Source organism: Baudoinia panamericana (assembly GCF_000338955.1).
Source record: "Baudoinia panamericana UAMH 10762 unplaced genomic scaffold BAUCOscaffold_8, whole genome shotgun sequence".
NCBI lineage: Eukaryota > Fungi > Ascomycota > Dothideomycetes > Mycosphaerellales > Teratosphaeriaceae > Baudoinia > Baudoinia panamericana.
This window is the reverse complement of record NW_006911264.1, coordinates 656178-673327: the sequence shown is the minus strand read 5'-3', so window position 1 is coordinate 673327 and position 17150 is coordinate 656178. Positions and strand designations below refer to the sequence as shown.

The window sequence follows — 17150 nt, the reverse complement described above, 5'->3', positions numbered from 1 at the left end:
CGTCTGGGTGAGAGTCTTCTGCTTCCTATAAAGGAAGAACGTAGACGCTTCCGTGTGACAACGGCCCGTTTCCGGGTAGCCCCGATTGTTCTGAGGAAGTCACGCAACAAGTACGCATGACTCGTCTTCAAATCACCTAATCCACTCGGCGATACACACTCAGATACTACGAGTGAGATATAGCCTGGTACATACCCCGATATGCTGAGAGGGTTATGCCAGCAAACACCTTCCGGTAGCTGAACTATGGTCCGATGCAGGATCGCCCTTCCATCTGGATGATAACCTCCACATACAGTATATGATGAGTATCGCCGACCTAGTCATACGGGAGCGATGAGATCTTAAACATGGCATGCGCAATATGCCTGCGCAACTTCAACTCTAAGCATGAACCCGTCTGTGCAGGTTGCGCGCAGGCTACCCTCTATGGATCACGGATACAGCAGGCTTCGACCTTACTGGACCGAGAGAGGCATCATACCCAGGCTGAAGCAATCGTGCGGCCGGGCAATGATGGTGTCCTTGCGGCGCTCCCAACAGACGTTGATTTGGACGTTGTCAGTGCACGTGTAAAGAAGCACTCCGTGGAGAGGCAGAGGGAAGAGCAGTTGGCTGTCGAAGGCCGTATCCAGCGCATCACTGAGAAGGCAGGCGAGCTCAGACGCCAGATCGAAGAGTATAAGCAGTATATTACGCATCGGAGGGAGCAACTTGAGCACAGACGGTCCGATGTCTTAGAGGAGCGCCATGAGCTCGAAAGGCAGAGACCGCGGGCTTTCGCGCCCATCGAAGCCGCGGTTGCGAAGTCAAGACAGAAGGTCCACAAGGTCTACCAACGTACGATAGATGCTCGTGTACTCCTTTGCCGTGAGGCGGCTCTGCTGAGTGGCCTCGATCGTCGGAGAGGGAAAGACGGCAAGCACCGATACTGGCTCGGTGACCTGCCAATGCTCGATCTCAGAGATATGCAAGGCAAAGACCTGACGAATGCAACACCGCCAGGCAACGACAATGACTCTCATCTGCAACCTCACGAAGTCATTTCGGCCAATATGGACGACATCTGTCGTTTGCTTGGCATCTGCTGTCACTACCTCTCCGTCCGCCTTCCGGCCCAGATCATTCTGCCCCACGACGACTTTCCCCACGCCGTTATCGTGCCTTGGCAATCCGCCTACAAACTGAAGGATCCCAAGTATCCCAAGTCTTCCGCCACTCCGTCCTCGTCCGCCATGCTGGTTCCTGGGCAGGTCAGACCGAAACGCGACCCACCGCGGCCACGGCCACTCTACCTCGACAGGCCTCTTGCACAGCTGTTCAAACAAGATCATAAAACGTTCTTGTTGTTCCTCGAAGGTGTCGCGCTTCTAGCTTACAACGTAGCTTGGCTCTGCCGATCGCAAGGTGTGGAAAGCATCAATAGCTTCGACGACGCCTGCGCTGTTGGACGCAATCTTTACCGTCTCGTCCTGCACGAGCAACGGCCGCCTAACAGTCGCAAAGTCTCGACGTTATCGAAGGACGAGAGGCCCGGCTCCGCAAGTGCAGAGGTGAGACTAGGCGCCTACTCCCACGCCTCCGCCGATCTCTCCTTGACCGGGCATGAAGGTCTCGCGCTATTTAAGGATTGGCGCATGCCTCTTCCCAACCGGCTCGCGGACATTTTGAGGTCTCACCTCGTTAGTGAGATCAGAGGGGCCGAATGGGATGTGTTGTCCGATAAGGAGTGGGACGACGAGCGCGAAGACGAAGTTCCTGTGCTCGTAGGTGGCGCAAGACGGTCGCTCGACCACGCTGGCGTAGCCATGAGTGTCATGAGTGTTGCTCCGCATGAGGCGCAGGCAGATGGAAAGCAGGGAGTGAAAGGCCAGAGCGGGTGGACGAAAGTCAGAGGACGCAGCGGAGACGGGTAGTTTGGTAGCACTCAATTTTGTGCGGCTGCATCGCTGCTTAGCCTGCCTTGCTACACCAAGGGCATCACTATCTACACCACAACATGCTCTAGCATCTCCACCTCGTGCAATTGTACTCCTTGTCCTCGTGGGGGAAGCCAATTATCGTGCACTCTCTCACTAAAAGTTCCCTTGTTGCCACCCTTCGCCGCTCGGCGGAATGTCAACAGCCCACCAACTGTCTTGTCGGCGTTACCAACAACTAGCTCGGCACCTCCGTCAAGCAGTGCCACACCCGCGATGGAGCCAAAGAAGCGAATATCTTGCCGTCTTTCGAAGCTCGCACCCTCCAGAATCGTGACTACGTCCTCACTCTCCGCCACTACCAAAGCACCTTCATCTGTAAAGTGCAAAGAGCGAGGGCAAGACATGACGCTCGCAGAGGAATGCACCGGCTGCGACCACTTGCGTGCGTCCCAGATCAAGGTCTTCCCGTCCTGAGCGCCCGTAGCGACATGGATGCCATTGGGCGCCCAGGCACAAGCAAAACCGTGCTCCGTGTGCTCAGAGAGTTTGACGAGGCTATGCCCGCGCTCAGCGTCGGTAATATGAGCGTCTCGACTGTCGCCGACTATCACGCGGAGGCGACCGTCTGGCGAGGTCGCGGAGCAGTTGACGGCATGCTGGTAGGCGAACGTTGAGGTGAAGGTTAAGGTACCGAGATCCATTAGACGTATTTTGTGGTCATTGGAGCAAAAAGCGGCGACTGGCAAACCACCATGGCGGTGATCGTAGGTGTGGATGTGCGTAACGAGACCGTTTGATGCATGGGTCACGAAGCCGAGATTGGGAGTGGCTGCAGAGGACGATGCAAGTTCCGCTATGGCGTACTCTCCATCGAAGCCGCCAGCAAGTAAGTAGGAACTCCCACCCGCTGTCGATGCGGACGCAGTTAGGCAAGTTGTGCGAAAGGGCGGCGCACCGGTCGTTGGGAGTGAGAGGTCGACGGCAGTCTGCTGCGTGGTCGGGCATGCGAGGGATGTGTGCATCACCCTGTCTCGGTTCGCGTAGAAGATGCTGGACCTGCCGGGTGCCGCGATAACGTTGCGAAGTTGGTAGTGACAGGATTGAGCACGGTGAATTGGCGCGAAGCTCTTAAAGCGGTACGCTGTCTCATCGAGCACATGGCATGAGCTGGCAGCGGTACAGCCAACGCTAGCAGCTGCATCGACTTGACTCTGTCCTGCCTGCAGTTTAGACGGATGCAGGAGGCATCGAGCAGCTAAAGCGTGGCTTCTGCTTGGGCCGACCATCTGCCACCGTATACCCTGCATGTCAAGAGACTTGGAGCCTAGGTCGTCCCGCGACAGGTGATCCGGTGGACGCCACAGACGCATGGAAGGCTGTACACCCGGCTCGAATGATGGCACGTTTCGTTTCATGAGAGATCGCAGGCGCCAGGTGTCCATGAAGTCTGCAAGGTCATAGCTTCGCCGCGGGTCATCAACCGGTAGCGCATCCTCATCTGGTGTCGCAATAAGAATGTGCTCGTCGGTAGGTCGGCGGGATAAAGAAGGCGCTTGTGACGAACGAGACCCGGCGTCGTTGCGGGCTGTCTCTGTAGTATGATCTGCGATATGTCCCCGAGAGGACAGGGGCGCAATATCCGAGACACTGGGCGAGGTTGAAGGGTTGTGAGGTGGGGCTGGCACCGTGCTCCAATCGTCCAGATGATCCTCGTCCGGTACAAGGAAGCGAGGTACATCAGCAGTGTCGAAGCCGTCCAGGGCGAAGCGTAACCGTCGGCTGTCTTCCTCATCCCAGAGTTCCTCACTTACGGGCCGCGGATGATGCCGCCGAACCACATTCGACTGATTAGGTGGTATAGACCGGGCCTGGGAATCGAAATTCACGTGGAGTGTTGACACTGTACGGCGGCGCGGACTCACAGCAGGGTGAATGCTCCGTGGTGGAGGTCTTCCAATGTAGTCGTTTGGCACTGGAGGTGGCAACGATACGTCCTCCTGATACGCGTCTGCCTCGGCCGTGAGAGTGGGTGCATCTGGAAGCTCAAGGTCCTCGTCCTCAATGGGAAGAGGTACACCGCCAGGCCTGTCGTCTTCGCTGTCCATATCATCCGTCAGCTCCGGTAGCAGCAAATCTGCATCGGCACCTGCACTGCTCTGAGGTGAGGTATAACGAGTCAACAAAGCCGATATGCTACTAGAACAAAACGTCGGCTCATCGAAGCGCGCCATGCAAGCGTGCTGATATTCGTCATTCATCTTGCCAGTACGTCGCCTCCTAGAGGCCTTCCCCGCGCGATGCTGAGGAGGAGGCAATCGAAGCAATGGTGGGTGCGCCTTGCTGGAACTGTTGAAGTAGAAGACATCCGCCATTGCCACCCCTGCGGTGTGAGGTCCAAGAATGCGGTACAATATTGACGCGCAGGTCTGCGCAGTAGATCACCAGGCCTTCCGTGCAGCTGTCAAAGCAGCTGTCTGGAGCCGCTCTGTCGTTCCAGTACCAAGGTTGCGGATGGGGAGTGTCAGGGAGAAGTGAGGAACTGCAAAGACTTGCTCGGCATAGGCCCAAAGCACAAGCGAGCAATCCTTGGTTTCAAAGTCTCTGGGCCCGATCGGATAGCTGCAGGCAGGGTACCGAGGCCTTTAGCGACGCGTGGTATGTACAACTGACGGGTGCGACGAGTCGATCAGAATGTCGACAGGCACTCCATTGGTTGGGAACCTTCTTCTATTCTCTGACCTCGCACGAAGAGCACAAAGCTACGGTGTAGTAAGAGGGGTTCGAAGCACGCAAGGGTGGCAACGTGCGCGGATAGATATGCAAGCTCTGCGGTGCCAACCAGAGTGGAGACTGCTGCTCGCGTGCGGCGGCCGAGTCCCTGTCCGGATAGGACTACTGGTAATGATGGGGACAGCCGGGTATACAACAAATAGGAAGTTCTGGCGCTCGCCGGCGGTACGGTAATCAACTTCCCGCACTTCGACGGGTGGCGTATGGAGCGGCGCGGCGTAAAGAATCCGGCCTGATTGCGCGGAAGGCTTGACCCCTCAACGTTCGGATCGCATACCGCGGCGACAAGGTTTAGACTCCTCGAATGAAGCGGGTGACGCGCTTTGTGCAACAATGCGGGAGGAAACAGCAAGGGTGGCCAGGTACGATGTCCGCGGCCATGATTGCGTTAGGTAAGCGGAAAAAGCGGATATTCGAAGGAGATGGAAGGGCAAACCTCGCTTGTATCTGTGACAGCTTGCCAACGCACGCGAGCACAGAGTGGCACGTCAAGTTGAGTTCAAGGCAAAGCATCGTGAGGACGACTACCACCAACCACATGCGTGTCGCCCGAAATGGTGCAGAGCTGCAGCTGTCAATTGCGCACGGTGTCTCGCAAGCAGGCCACCCACGCGCATGCCCAAGCTGAGCCGAGTCTGATAGGCCTGCCATGCAGAATTGTGGCCATTCAGGAAGGGAAAGGCAAGGCTGATGCATGAAGCTTGCTGCTCTGTGGTTGTCGGCAGCAGGCGGTAACACCAAACGTAACGGTCGGCTGCAGCAGCAGCGCCAATGACAAGGAAGGAAAACCTCGGCAGCCATGTGCTGTGCATGTTCTCAGGCTTCACGCTTCGCAAAATGCAGCCGAAATACGAACACGGAAGGCACGGGTGCAGTCAATAAAGTGGCCAGTTTTGGCTTCGGTAAGGCGGGCCGCTTCTCGTTTTTTAGGAATATGTCTCGGCATCCCAGCTTTATAGAAGCTTGAGATACCAAAGGTGAATGCGGCCGGGCTAACGAAGTACCTTCTCTACCGTTCAGTCTCGCCGCGCTGAATAATGCATGAATAGCCTCCAGCACACTCCCTGTTTCTTTTCGACTTCCTATGCCACGCCAACGCTGATGCAATTGCGGAATCCGAGGCCGTTGCCTTGCAAATGCTGATCTCCCTGAAATGCAGAATGAGCCAACCAAACGCCCCATGTATCCTCACGTTATGCGTCTTGGAAGTCATCGCCCAGTCGTAAATCAAGCCGTTAGATGACCTAGAATATCCCCATAATCCTCTTTTTCCCACCACTCTTACTATTAAGCTCATCCGCTCTGGCCTCCGCCTTGGTCATGGGTATACCCGCAGACGCATCAAGCCCAGCAGCAGCTGCCCGGATGATGGCAAGCCGTTGCTTAGCAGTCTCATTGCCCTTATCCGCCGCGCTCACGTACCACACGTTCGCTTCCAAAGGATCACGACGGCAGCCGATGCCCATTTCGGTGAAGTAGCCCACGGCATATTCGGCTTTGGCGAAGCCTGAAACAATGTCAGCGTTACGAATCAAGCTTATCAAAGCAGTTCAGCGGATTACGATACCTGTGTCCGCAGCCTGCTTCGCCCAAGCATACGCCTCCGCCTCGTCCTTCTCTAGTACCGGCTCCGCGCCGACCATATACCACGCGCACAGCGCCATCATCGCCTCCGCATGCCCCTTGCTCGCAGCGCCGTTGTAAAAATGCACACTCAGCGCCGCATCACGCGGACAACCATATAGTCCATTCTCATAGGCTTGACCCATCAGGAAATTCGACTGTACGTGGCCGAGCTCAGCTGACTGTGTAAGGAGCTGCGCAGCGTAGGCCTCGTCCTTGAACACGTCGTCTCCGAACCCTGTCAGATGCAGCACACCGAGCTCGAAGGGGGCAGAGTTGTACTGCAAGTCCGCACATTCTTGCGCCCGCTTCAGCCACCGGAGCCCTTCACGCCGTTGTTGAGGCGTGTTCGGTAGCCCCATGTCGCCCCTTAGGCCCGCCATACCGAGCCGTGTCGCAGCGCCAGGATGGTTCTTCGACGCGGCATTGCTGTAGAAGTGAACTGCTTTCGGATATGACTTCGTCGTGCCCCAGCCGAACTCGTAGCATAGGGCTGCCCGGTAGCCTGCTTCTGCATGTCCGTGCTTGGAAGCTGCAACAAATAGATGGAAGGCCTTGTCGAAGTCTGGCTTGTCTTTGTTGAAGAGTCCAGAAAAGTAGCCGTCACCGAGATAGTATTGAGCGAAGGGATACGCGCGATCCGCAAGCCTGGAGAGTATGTGTTTCGCTTCACGGATGAGTTCGGTGGGCTCCAGCCCGTCGCCAGGCGTGCAATCCTTGGCGGCATTCACCATGAAGACTGCGAACTCATACTGTACTGAGGCATCGTTCGTCTTCTTAACGTTTGCACGGTACATATCCAATGTCTTCTTGGTGTCTAGCAGGCTGGCAGCGTTCCCCACGGCACTTTGCAGGTTCGCATTGTTCATGAGCCCTCCAGGTGCTATCTGCTGGTTGTACGGCACGTTGTTGAGCAGGTCGATGTAGCTCATTGGCCTGCTGCTCGGTGAGCGGCGAGATGATGACAAGTCTCTTCCATATCCCCGCGGCGAGCCACTGTGATCGGAGGCGGCTGCGCTCAATGGTGACAGCGTACGACCGCGCGGTTCAGAGCCTAACGTGTAGGATGACGCTGGTCTTTGTAGACCAGGGTTTCTCGGGGCAAGCAGTTGCGAGTCTCGCGATCCTGATGAGCCGGATCCAGCTGACTGAACGGTCATCCGTGATACTCTATTTTGCGTCTTCTTTTTCGGTGCATCGTCGAACACGCCGTAATGCAGACCCTCTGATTGGGGCACCTCCTCCTCGGCAGGGTGCAGTTCGGGTCCAAACTCGTCTATTCGCGGATGCAATGGACTGTCGGCTGACACTGCTCTGTTATAAGCGACGTCTGTGTCATAGTCTACAACTCGTACAAAGGCACTTGAGGATCGTTGCTTGACGGGCAATGAAGCGCCAAAGTCTCTGATGCGGGCAGAGTCCGGAGTTGGTAGATTCCGGGAAGACCGTCGCGACTCGTCGTCCCCTCCCCGAATCGAAGCTGACTCCGGCTCTCTAACATGTCTGGGCGGACTGATGTTGATCGGACTAGCCGGTGCTTGCTGTAGTCTGGCCTCGGGGTACTCAAACGTTGGCACCTTCTTGCTTTGTACCCTCTGGTCTTGCGGTGGGGACTGTGGTGGGCTGCTTCGTGACACCCGCCGTATGCTTTTCCGTTGCGAAAGACCGGCATCCCTTCGCGGAGACACCGGTGTATATAGCTGCCTCCCGCCCTCCGCCTGCGCCATACCGGAGTTAAACGAGAGCGATGTCCCTCACTCAATGAAGGTGAGGTGCTTCCGATCGAATCAGCGTCGTAGTAATACGTCCAATGTCAATGACTGTAGCGACTGTAATGGAATAGGCAGGAACGATGGTAGAAGCACGCCTGTGTGGTTGCTAGAATGTCCAGGCCGTAGCGGAACTGCTCTACCTCGCAGTCAGCTTCCGGTCAGGCCGACACTCGCGCTTTTCACGGCGTGTTCACGTATCTAGGCGCAGTAGCCAGGAGTAGAGTGTTGTAATTAGGCAAACCTTACAGGAAAGGAAGGTTCGGCGGCCACGCAAGCACCGAAAAGAATGTATTAATACCGAGGGTATCCGGCTAGAATATGCAAATGTTTTGGCTAATGAGAAGTGATGTAAGTAATGAAATGCACCCCCTGCGAACATAGGGAAGGAGAACAGCACGTTGCCTCAAGTTTTCTGTTATAGCGGTCGTTCATGCGGCCTTCACATCGATCGTCCGCAGGGACGATCAGACACATGCTTGTGCCTGGCGTCCCCGCGCCACTGGGGATGTCTCAGATGTCAACTTGGCGCTGCCTGGCCAACAGCTTCCTTTCCTCTCGTTCTCCCTTCCGCAAGCTTCAGCGGCAAACAAAACAAGGATCACTCTCCCATCCGTTCCCATGCATGCCGAGCACGAGCTGCTGCGACTCTCGTACCGGGATGGTTCTGCAAGCATTCCCGATTAGGGAGTTGAGTTTCTTCGTGGCGAATGACGTGCGCAATCCGAGCCACGGCTCCCTGCGGAACATGCATAAAGGGAGTACCCGCACCGTTTTAGCGATGGAATGCCGTCAAACTGGGACGCGAGGCGTTCTTGATAATCGTAATGCTGTCCTTCGAGCACATGGGCGACAGATGCCAGTTCATCCTCTCATGCAGGCTGTAGCCTTGATGAGCATGTAGAGTAGACGGGGTGATGGCGAACGTCTGTCAACCTCAACAAGACCCCGAATGGAATAAATAGATTTTCGCCGCTTCCGTAGTAGCTGCATACGCATCGCTGCCGCAAACGCGGAGACGAAAGTTCCAGGGATGTTGCGTCGTCTTGGCTCGATCTGGGACGGTGCTTTTGCCTTCGTCTCACCATTGCCCAAGCAACCACCCGTCTCGCCCCTGCAAGAGTCTGACTGCCACTCGTTCAATATTGTATGACTTTCATTGCGACGCTCGCTACAATACAGTACACTGAGGAGAAAGGCGACGTATTGGAAGATCCAGGCTGGCATTGTACAGGCGAGACGCCACGCGTATATTGAAATATATGATTGGCTGAAATCTGTTGCTGGAGCAAACCACATCGACTATCCGCTACGACAGTCCACCCGAGTCACATACCGCTCCACTCTCGCTTCGCTCGTGGAATGCAGTTTTAACTGTACCTTTTCAGACCTCACCCAACATGTCTTCCGCCCGACCAGGACCAGAGTCGACACCACCCCGAACTCGCGAACGAAGGCACTCACATCGCCGACGACCTTCAGGCAGCGGTGTCGACGAACCAAGAACACCGCACGATGAGCAGCATCGTCATCAACATCGCCACCGACGCAGTAGCCATTCTCGACAGCTAAGCGGGGAGTACCGCGAGATGCATGGTCATGGGAGACGGCGAAGCTCTGTCGGGCACTACAATGCAGCACATGGCACTCTAGAGAAACCACGTATTGTTGAACCTGGCGTTTCTATCCGCCCGGTACCTTCGCCAGGCATGCCGTCACCTGGGAATATGGTCCGCGACAGCGACCCGATGCTTGAGTTTGGAAGCCCGACGCATAGATTGCCTGGTGGAGAGATACCGCGCAAGAAGAGTCTCATCCGTCCAGAGCGTAGACGTGTCGATCCGGAAGCACCAGACTACTATTACCGCCAGAAAGCTCAGAACATGAACGTCATGCCATCTGCGACTGGCAGAGATCCACAGTTAGAGGCAGACGAGGCGACGTTGAACTCGGAATCTACGGGACTAAAGAAAGATGTCTCTCCGCCGCAGAGGGAGAAGCGCACGAGAGGTGATACTGAAGCGACGAGAACTACAAATAAAAGACGGCCAAACAAGCTCACGAGGAACCCTACGATGGAAGATCGGGAGCATGAGGCAAAGGAGAGACAGCGGCAGAAGATCAAGGAAGCATCCGGCACGCCTAGTCTCTGGGGTGCCTACTGCTACCTTGTGACCTTCTGGTGCCCCAATATATTCCTGAGCTGGGCTGGCAAGAAGCAGAAGCAGCAACAACGAGCATGGCGTGAGAAGATGGGCTTGATCAGCATCATCCTCCTCATCATGCTGTTCGTCGGCTTCTTAACATTCGGCTTTACAGAAACGGTATGTCCAGCTGGTGGACCAACGCGGTTACACGTCAACCAAGTCGGGGACGGTTACATGATCTTCCATGGACAAGCGTACGACCTTACACAATCGAAGCATCCGCTGGCGAGAGGCATCTCTGAGAACGGTAACGTCCTCTGGGATATGGATGAGCCGCATGGTGGGCAGGATGGCAGTTTCTTGTTCCAGAATGTCAACGGCGCCTGCAAAGGATTGATCACGCTCGCCGAAGGCTCGGATGTACCTACAGACGGCGACGGCAATTTGGCCTGGTATTTCCCATGCAACACATTCAACCAGGATGGCTCGACCAAGCCAAACTTGACGAGCCCGTACTATTTCGGCTACGCCTGTCACACGTCAACCCCGGCTCGAAATGACTTCTACAGCAAGAGGTTCCAATCCTACTCCGACGTCTACTTCACCTGGAACGACGTAAAGAATGCCAGCCGAAGTCTTATAGTCTATTCTGGCGATGTACTGGACCTGGACCTTTTGGAATGGTTCAACAAGACTCAAGTGGCGTACCCGAGCGCCTTCGACGATATCCGCACTAACTCTGCCGTGAGAGGGATGGATGTTACATTAGCGTTCGCCAATGCCCAGAACAAGCAGATTGCTCAGTGTTTCCAGGAGATCATCAAAGTCGGCTCCATCGACACCCTGAGCGTTGGCTGCATTGCCTCCAAGGTCGTGCTTTACGTGTCGCTCATCTTCATTCTATCCATCGTCGTCATCAAGTTCCTGCTCGCTATTGTGTTCCAGTGGTTCTTGTCTCGGAAGTTTGCCGCGGCCACGACTAGCATGACCGGTAGCAAGAAGGCTCGGCAGGAAATGATCGAAGACTGGACGGACGACATCTACCGACCGCCGCCAAAGATGACCGATCCGGCTTCGAACAGCGGAAGCGACAGGCCGAGCAAGCGAAGCAGCTTCCTTCCGCAGACCTCGCGGTTTACCAGCCCGTATGCGATTGAGCGGAGCATGGCGAAGAACCGACCGCCGCCGACAACCATGGCGAGTCAGCAGTCTACTGCGAGGTTGTTGCCAGGCTCCGGCTTGATGCATTCCGATCGATCTGACACTACGCTGCCGGCGTACAGCGACAGCAGTCCTGTGCGGTCCAGGTCTCAACAAGTAAGCTCTACGCAACGCTACAACAGTGTCATCGATACGGATATGAGCGGACCGCAAGGCTTCATTCATGAGTCTGTGATACCACAACCGCCGGCCGAATGGCAGCCATTCGGCTATCCCCTCGCTCACGCCATCTGCTTGGTTACCGCTTATTCCGAAGGTGCAGAAGGCATCCGCACAACGCTCGACTCTATCGCTATGACGGATTATCCCAACAGCCACAAGACCATCCTCGTGGTTTGCGACGGTCTCATCAAGGGCAAAGGCGAGAGCATGTCCACCCCGGATATTTGCCTGAGCATGATGCGAGACCACGCGGTCGTGCCCGAGGATGTCCAGCCCTTCTCTTATGTCGCGGTTGCGTCGGGTAGTAAGCGCCACAATATGGCCAAGGTGTATTCGGGCTTCTACGACTATGGCCGCGACAGTATCATCCCCCGCGCGAAGCAACAGCGCGTTCCCATGCTGCTGGTCGTCAAGTGTGGCACGCCTGCCGAAGCCGGTACAGCCAAGCCAGGCAACCGCGGCAAGCGCGACTCTCAGATCATCCTCATGTCCTTCCTGCAAAAGGTCATGTTCGATGAGCGTATGACGGAGCTCGAGTATGAGATGTTCAACGGTATCTGGAAGATCACAGGCATCAGTCCGGACTTCTACGAGATCGTGCTCATGGTTGATGCTGATACCAAAGTCTTCCCGGACTCGTTGACACACATGATCAGTGCCATGGTCAAGGACCCGGAGATCATGGGTCTGTGCGGTGAAACGAAGATTGCGAACAAGACTGCCTCCTGGGTGAGTATGATCCAGGTATTCGAGTACTTCATCTCGCATCACCAAAGCAAGAGTTTCGAGTCTGTCTTCGGTGGTGTGACGTGCTTACCAGGATGCTTCTGCATGTATCGCATCAAGACGCCAAAGGGAGGACAGAACTACTGGGTGCCTATCCTCGCCAATCCGGATATCGTGGAGCACTACTCTGAGAACGTGGTTGATACGTTGCACAAGAAGAACCTGTTGTTGCTGGGCGAGGATCGATATCTGAGTACGCTGATGCTTAAGACGTTCCCGAAGCGCAAGCAGGTGTTTGTGCCTCAAGCAGTATGCAAGACGACGGTGCCGGAGAGCTTCAAGGTTTTGCTCTCGCAGCGCAGACGGTGGATCAACTCGACAGTGCACAACCTGATGGAGCTTGTGTTGGTGCGTGATCTGTGCGGGACGTTCTGCTTCTCTATGCAGTTCGTGGTATTCATTGAGTTGGTGGGAACGTTGGTGCTGCCGGCGGCCATTGCGTTTACGATCTACCTAAGTAAGTTGGCCTCGCATTGTACAAGCTACACGCACGGATCAAGTACTGACATGATGTTTTACAGTCATCAAAGCCATCATCGCCGGCGTAACGCACACAGTCCCACCAACCATTCCACTCATCCTCCTGGCCCTCATCCTGGGTCTGCCTGGTGTCCTCATCGTCATCACCGCCCACCGCTTATCCTACGTCCTCTGGATGGCCATCTACCTCCTGTCCCTGCCCATCTGGAACTTCGTCCTCCCGACGTATGCCTACTGGCACTTCGACGACTTCAGCTGGGGTGACACACGACAGACCGCCGGCGAGAAGAAGGGTGCCGGCAAAAGCGGCCACGAAGGGGATGGGGAGTTCGACAGCAGCAAGATTACCATGAAGCGATGGGGTGACTTTGAGCAAGACAGGAGGCTGAGGGGTTCGGCGACTGGGTATGGGAGTGTTGGGACGCCGACTACGGTGCCGAGTCAGTATGGGCACCATGAGAGGAAGGCGAGTAATTTGGGGTATTCGGTTATGGAGTACGATGATTATCCATGAGCGTAGTACTTTTGAATGGGGCGTTGTCCATTGGGCTGGTGGTGTGGGCTGAAACGCAATGCGACGAGATCACGTGCTTGCGTTCGGCGATGGAGTTGGGGGACGCAAAATCACTGGTGCATTTGATGGGTATCAACTCGTAGCACGTAGATTATGGTAATGCTTTAATGATGTACCAAGTACCCCATATCCTCTAGAGGCTGTTATATGCTTAAGACTGTCGACAGGCTCACCGTCTATGGAGGCGTGCTCGCTTGGCGCGCTATGGGCTTGGTAGAGAGCAAGCACGGCACGAAGCTGCGATGGCGCAGATGTGGTAACATGCGAGGGCATAACGGTGCCAAGGCAGAGTCCGAATGCTGAAAAGTGTCCGCTTAGCGATACAGCACCCACCGGTACACCACCCGCTAAAAGTACACGCTGATTCCCAGGCGCTGGCGGATCATGAGATGAAGTCACCCGCCTTCTCTCTCAGCTGACTCGCGCTTCTCCCAGCATCCCAGAACAGACTTGTCGCCTCCTGGACGTCGCCACCACTAATCACATTCCCCTCGCTGCCTCTCGCCCGCGCTAGTATGCCGGCGGGCGCAAGCAACTGCAAGGCATACCGCAACGACACCGTCTCACCCTGCCGCGTCAGCTCATCCAAAGCCTCCGGGCTCAGCGTCGCCGAGACCTTCAGCGCTTGCGGGTTGTCCGCCAGACTCGGCGCTGTAGCCGTGGCGAACTCTAACCGTGCCCGCGTTTGAATAATGGTCCGGATCTCTGGGGCGGTATACGGATGTGTTGGGATGATGAGGAGACGTGGTAATAAGTCCGGTGGAATGCCGTGTGCGGAGATGAGGCCAGGGTCGGAAGGCGCTAGGGGTGAGGTTGTGCCGCGGATGGTGGTGAGCCCGCGGTTAGAGGCGAGGATGACGATGGGTGAGATGCTGCTTTCGAGCGCGCGGTTGAGGTAGGTGAAGCATTCTATGTCGAGCATGTGAACCTGCCAAGACCGTGTCAGTGTAGCTTAACGGAAGATAGAACGGTCGATCATACTTCGTCGATAAACAGCACGCCCGGCACAAGTTCGGCTACTCCTTGGTCGATGTACTTGTTGACGACCTTGTTGATCTCGCCTCGCAGTTTCTCGGTAATTTCGGTCTTCCGCGGCTTCATCAGCTGACCCATCATGCTCATCACGTCTTGGCCACCCTGCGGTCGCGCGTTCGCAACGTCCAAATCGTGCAGCGTCACATCTTGCACAATGTCCTTCTTCTTGTGCACCTCACCCTTGGGGACGGGCACATACTCCTCCGCCTCCAGGTCGAACTCCGTGCTGAATGCGTCCGACCTGCCCACCCTCTTCACTGCGCCGGTGTTGGCTTCGATGTATATTACATCGCCTACCCTCACCCGCTCCTTTTGTATTGCTTCGTATATGCTCGGATCTAACCGCAGCTTCTTCGTGCCCTTCGAACTTCGCAGCGTGATAACGAGGTGTGAGATCGTCCTGCCGTACGCGCCCAGCGGGTTTTCGCTCTCCTCTGGCGTAAGCTCTGCCACCTCGCCCTCGTACACTTCTTTCCGCTCCTGCACTCGCAATCCGATCGCTCGCCGAAAGTTCTCCATCAGCGCCTCTGTCTTCTTCACCTCCGCACTGTACACCTCACTCCCGGTCATCAAGCAGAACGGCACCTTCGTCCCCAGCTCTTGACTGACCGCCAACGCCAACGCTGTCTTGCCCGTGCCCGGCCCACCTGCTAAGAGCACCGCCTTGCCTGCCATCTTCTTCGCTCGTATGAGATCCACCACGACGCCGCACGCTTCTCGTGCCGCTGTTTGCCCGACGAAGCCATGGCTGGCGGTGTCTGCGTAGCCGTCAGGTCGGAGACCGAGGCCTTTGATGTGGGAGTGCGCTGCTGTTCGGTTCTCGCGCGTGTTTGTTTGTCGCACTTCTGATATCTGTACGGGTTTGCTGTCGCTGGGGTGAGAGGGTGGTTGGATGGTGCCGTTTGCGGCCATTGGAGGAGGGTTATGGCTGGCCAGCCGGGTTGAGGATAGAAGCGGAGATATACAGCAGATGCTGGATCGAATGTAAGATCAAGCAGGGTGGTATGCGCTCACCGGTTGTAATAACAGAGATGATGGGGCGGGCAGTCTCAGTTTTTCTTAAGGGTTTCACTACGGTGTATGCGTTCGAGTCGCGCGAAGCTTTACGCGCAGAAACCAACGGAGCCTCCCTCTCTCGGCCCGACACCGACACCCGCATTAGCTGACAATGGCCGCTTTTGTTTCGAGCTGCGTCACTTTGCTTACACACCTGCTATACCGCGTGGTATTACTATCACAGGTGATATTGGCCTCTGACATTTCAACTATACCCATTGAAACCCAGGACCATCTGTCTTCTCCCCAGATTCATGATGGCCTCCATACGAGCCGGAGCAGCGCCTATAGCAACCATTTTCCGCTTCGCCTCTCAACCCGCGGCAACCCGAAGATGCGCACACTGCCTGAAAGTACAACGATGCCCCTTCTCCTCCTACCAACCAGCCCGCCAGTCCTCGAAGAGACCTCTCATGACCGACTCTGCCTACCGACCGCAAACGTTAGAGCCGGAAATGCCGCCGCCACGAAACGCTGGGACGCCAGATACGAGCATATCGAGCAGCGAAGAGCAGTCGTGGCCACCTACAGCGCCTTGGCAGAGAAAAGATGGCGGTTCTGCTGTGGGGGAGGCTGAAGGTGAAGCGCAGAGAAGTAAACCTACGGCAGCAGCACAGCCGTTAACCACGCAGACAATTGCACCGCCCGAACCAGCTCCAGCGAAACCCAGGAAGAGCAAGCTACGACCACGGAAAGCTGCCATGAACCTCACACCCAAGGCCGTGGAGCAGCTCAAGGAGCTCTTCGAACAACCCGAGTCCAAGCTCATCCGAGTCGGCGTGAAGAACCGCGGCTGCTCCGGTCTGGCATACCACTTGGAGTATGTTGACAAACCTGGATCTTTCGATGAGTCCGTGGAGCAAGACGGTGTAAAGGTGCTCATCGACAGTAAGGCATTGTTCAGCATTATCGGAAGCGAGATGGATTGGCAGGAGGACAAGTTGAGTGCACGGTTTGTGTTTCGCAACCCTAATATCACGGAACAGTGTGGGTGTGGAGAGTCGTTCAGCATTTCGTAAGGCATTTGTGGCGGGTAGCGTAAAGCGGACTATACAGCATGCATAGCATTTGCAGGTGTTTAAGCCATCTGTGATGTATACACAATCAATTTGTCGAGGTTACTCAGAACTTCCCGGGCTCAAAGTCGACGACTCTAACGTTCTGCACGAGGCCGTCAAGACTCTTCACGAACGCTAGGTGTGCCGGATCCTTCTCGAGGTAGTACTTCCGGTCTTCTTCGTTCTGAAACTCGCTTACGAAGCCATGGCTGAAGCCGCCCTAAGTTCACGGTCAGCATTGCTGCGATTCAATCAGTTGTGCAGGTGCCGCAACTACTTGAAGTCCTTCGGGACTGTTGTCTCGCCCACCACCATGGCCTGTAACGTATCGTTGATTAGTCGTCGGGTGTATGCACTTCTCCGAAAGTGCTAGCATTCGTTTGCAGGCCTGCCACGCCATCAGTCACGAGAAAGTCATTGCTTGTAATGAAAATAGAACACCGACATCCTCGACTTGCGCATGTGACACCGTAGGCTTGAATTCGAACAGGACGATGTGAATGATCGGCATCCTCAATATAGCTTTC

General features: G+C 55.7%; 10 protein-coding genes across 10 annotated transcripts; 5 read left to right on the top strand and 5 right to left on the bottom strand.

Moving 5' to 3' along the window:
* Positions 1 to 347: 347 nt before the first annotated feature.
* BAUCODRAFT_72151 (uncharacterized protein) lies at positions 348 to 1916 on the top strand (the record flags this gene model as incomplete). Its single annotated transcript, XM_007679354.1, has 2 exons — positions 348 to 545; positions 609 to 1916. Coding segments are annotated over 2 exons (1506 nt in total), but the record flags the coding sequence as incomplete, so codon positions are not given.
* Positions 1917 to 2107: 191 nt separating this feature from the next.
* Positions 2108 to 3298, bottom strand: BAUCODRAFT_59535 (uncharacterized protein; the record flags this gene model as incomplete). The annotated part of the gene is made up of 1 exon (XM_007679338.1): positions 2108 to 3298. A coding segment is annotated over one exon (1191 nt), but the record flags the coding sequence as incomplete, so codon positions are not given.
* Positions 3299 to 4454: 1156 nt separating this feature from the next.
* BAUCODRAFT_532495 (uncharacterized protein) lies at positions 4455 to 4945 on the top strand. The gene has a single exon (XM_007679593.1). It carries the CDS (start codon positions 4614 to 4616, stop codon positions 4884 to 4886), a length of 273 nt encoding a protein of 90 aa, XP_007677783.1. The 5' UTR covers positions 4455 to 4613; the 3' UTR covers positions 4887 to 4945.
* Positions 4945 to 5887, bottom strand: BAUCODRAFT_532429 (uncharacterized protein). The gene has a single exon (XM_007679592.1). It carries the CDS (start codon positions 5511 to 5513, stop codon positions 5004 to 5006), a length of 510 nt encoding a protein of 169 aa, XP_007677782.1. The 5' UTR covers positions 5514 to 5887; the 3' UTR covers positions 4945 to 5003.
* A 171-nt stretch (positions 5888 to 6058) lies between these two features.
* BAUCODRAFT_59931 (uncharacterized protein) lies at positions 6059 to 7453 on the bottom strand (the record flags this gene model as incomplete). The annotated part of the gene is made up of 2 exons (XM_007679339.1): positions 6059 to 6207; positions 6280 to 7453. Coding segments are annotated over 2 exons (1323 nt in total), but the record flags the coding sequence as incomplete, so codon positions are not given.
* An 846-nt stretch (positions 7454 to 8299) lies between these two features.
* BAUCODRAFT_532450 (uncharacterized protein) lies at positions 8300 to 9021 on the top strand. Its single transcript, XM_007679591.1, has one exon. The coding sequence runs from the start codon at positions 8538 to 8540 to the stop codon at positions 9006 to 9008; it is 471 nt and encodes a 156-aa protein (XP_007677781.1). The 5' UTR covers positions 8300 to 8537; the 3' UTR covers positions 9009 to 9021.
* An 831-nt stretch (positions 9022 to 9852) lies between these two features.
* Positions 9853 to 13414, top strand: BAUCODRAFT_72783 (glycosyltransferase family 2 protein; the record flags this gene model as incomplete). The annotated part of the gene is made up of 2 exons (XM_007679402.1): positions 9853 to 12877; positions 12942 to 13414. 2 exons carry the CDS (start codon positions 9853 to 9855, stop codon positions 13412 to 13414), a joined length of 3498 nt encoding a protein of 1165 aa, XP_007677592.1.
* A 442-nt stretch (positions 13415 to 13856) lies between these two features.
* Positions 13857 to 15603, bottom strand: BAUCODRAFT_110585 (uncharacterized protein; the record flags this gene model as incomplete). Its single annotated transcript, XM_007679590.1, has 3 exons — positions 14456 to 15603; positions 14143 to 14402; positions 13857 to 14073 (listed from the first exon to the last, which is right to left on the bottom strand). Exons 1-3 carry the CDS (start codon positions 15419 to 15421, stop codon positions 13857 to 13859), a joined length of 1443 nt encoding a protein of 480 aa, XP_007677780.1. The 5' UTR covers positions 15422 to 15603.
* Positions 15604 to 15822: 219 nt separating this feature from the next.
* Positions 15823 to 16584, top strand: BAUCODRAFT_72789 (uncharacterized protein; the record flags this gene model as incomplete). The annotated part of the gene is made up of 1 exon (XM_007679405.1): positions 15823 to 16584. One exon carries the CDS (start codon positions 15823 to 15825, stop codon positions 16582 to 16584), a length of 762 nt encoding a protein of 253 aa, XP_007677595.1.
* A 103-nt stretch (positions 16585 to 16687) lies between these two features.
* On the bottom strand, positions 16688 to 17134 carry BAUCODRAFT_72787 (uncharacterized protein; the record flags this gene model as incomplete). The annotated part of the gene is made up of 3 exons (XM_007679403.1): positions 16688 to 16843; positions 16901 to 17011; positions 17069 to 17134. The coding sequence occupies 3 exons, from the start codon at positions 17132 to 17134 to the stop codon at positions 16688 to 16690; spliced, it is 333 nt and encodes a 110-aa protein (XP_007677593.1).
* Positions 17135 to 17150: the final 16 nt, after the last annotated feature.

Excerpts from the sequence above, each read along its gene's own strand:
- BAUCODRAFT_532495 (XM_007679593.1), top strand. The coding sequence starts at position 4,614 with ATGTCGACAGGCACTCCATTGGTTGGGAACCTTCTTCTATTCTCTGAC.
- BAUCODRAFT_532429 (XM_007679592.1), bottom strand. The coding sequence starts at position 5,513 with ATGGCTGCCGAGGTTTTCCTTCCTTGTCATTGGCGCTGCTGCTGCAGC.
- BAUCODRAFT_532450 (XM_007679591.1), top strand. The coding sequence starts at position 8,538 with ATGCGGCCTTCACATCGATCGTCCGCAGGGACGATCAGACACATGCTT.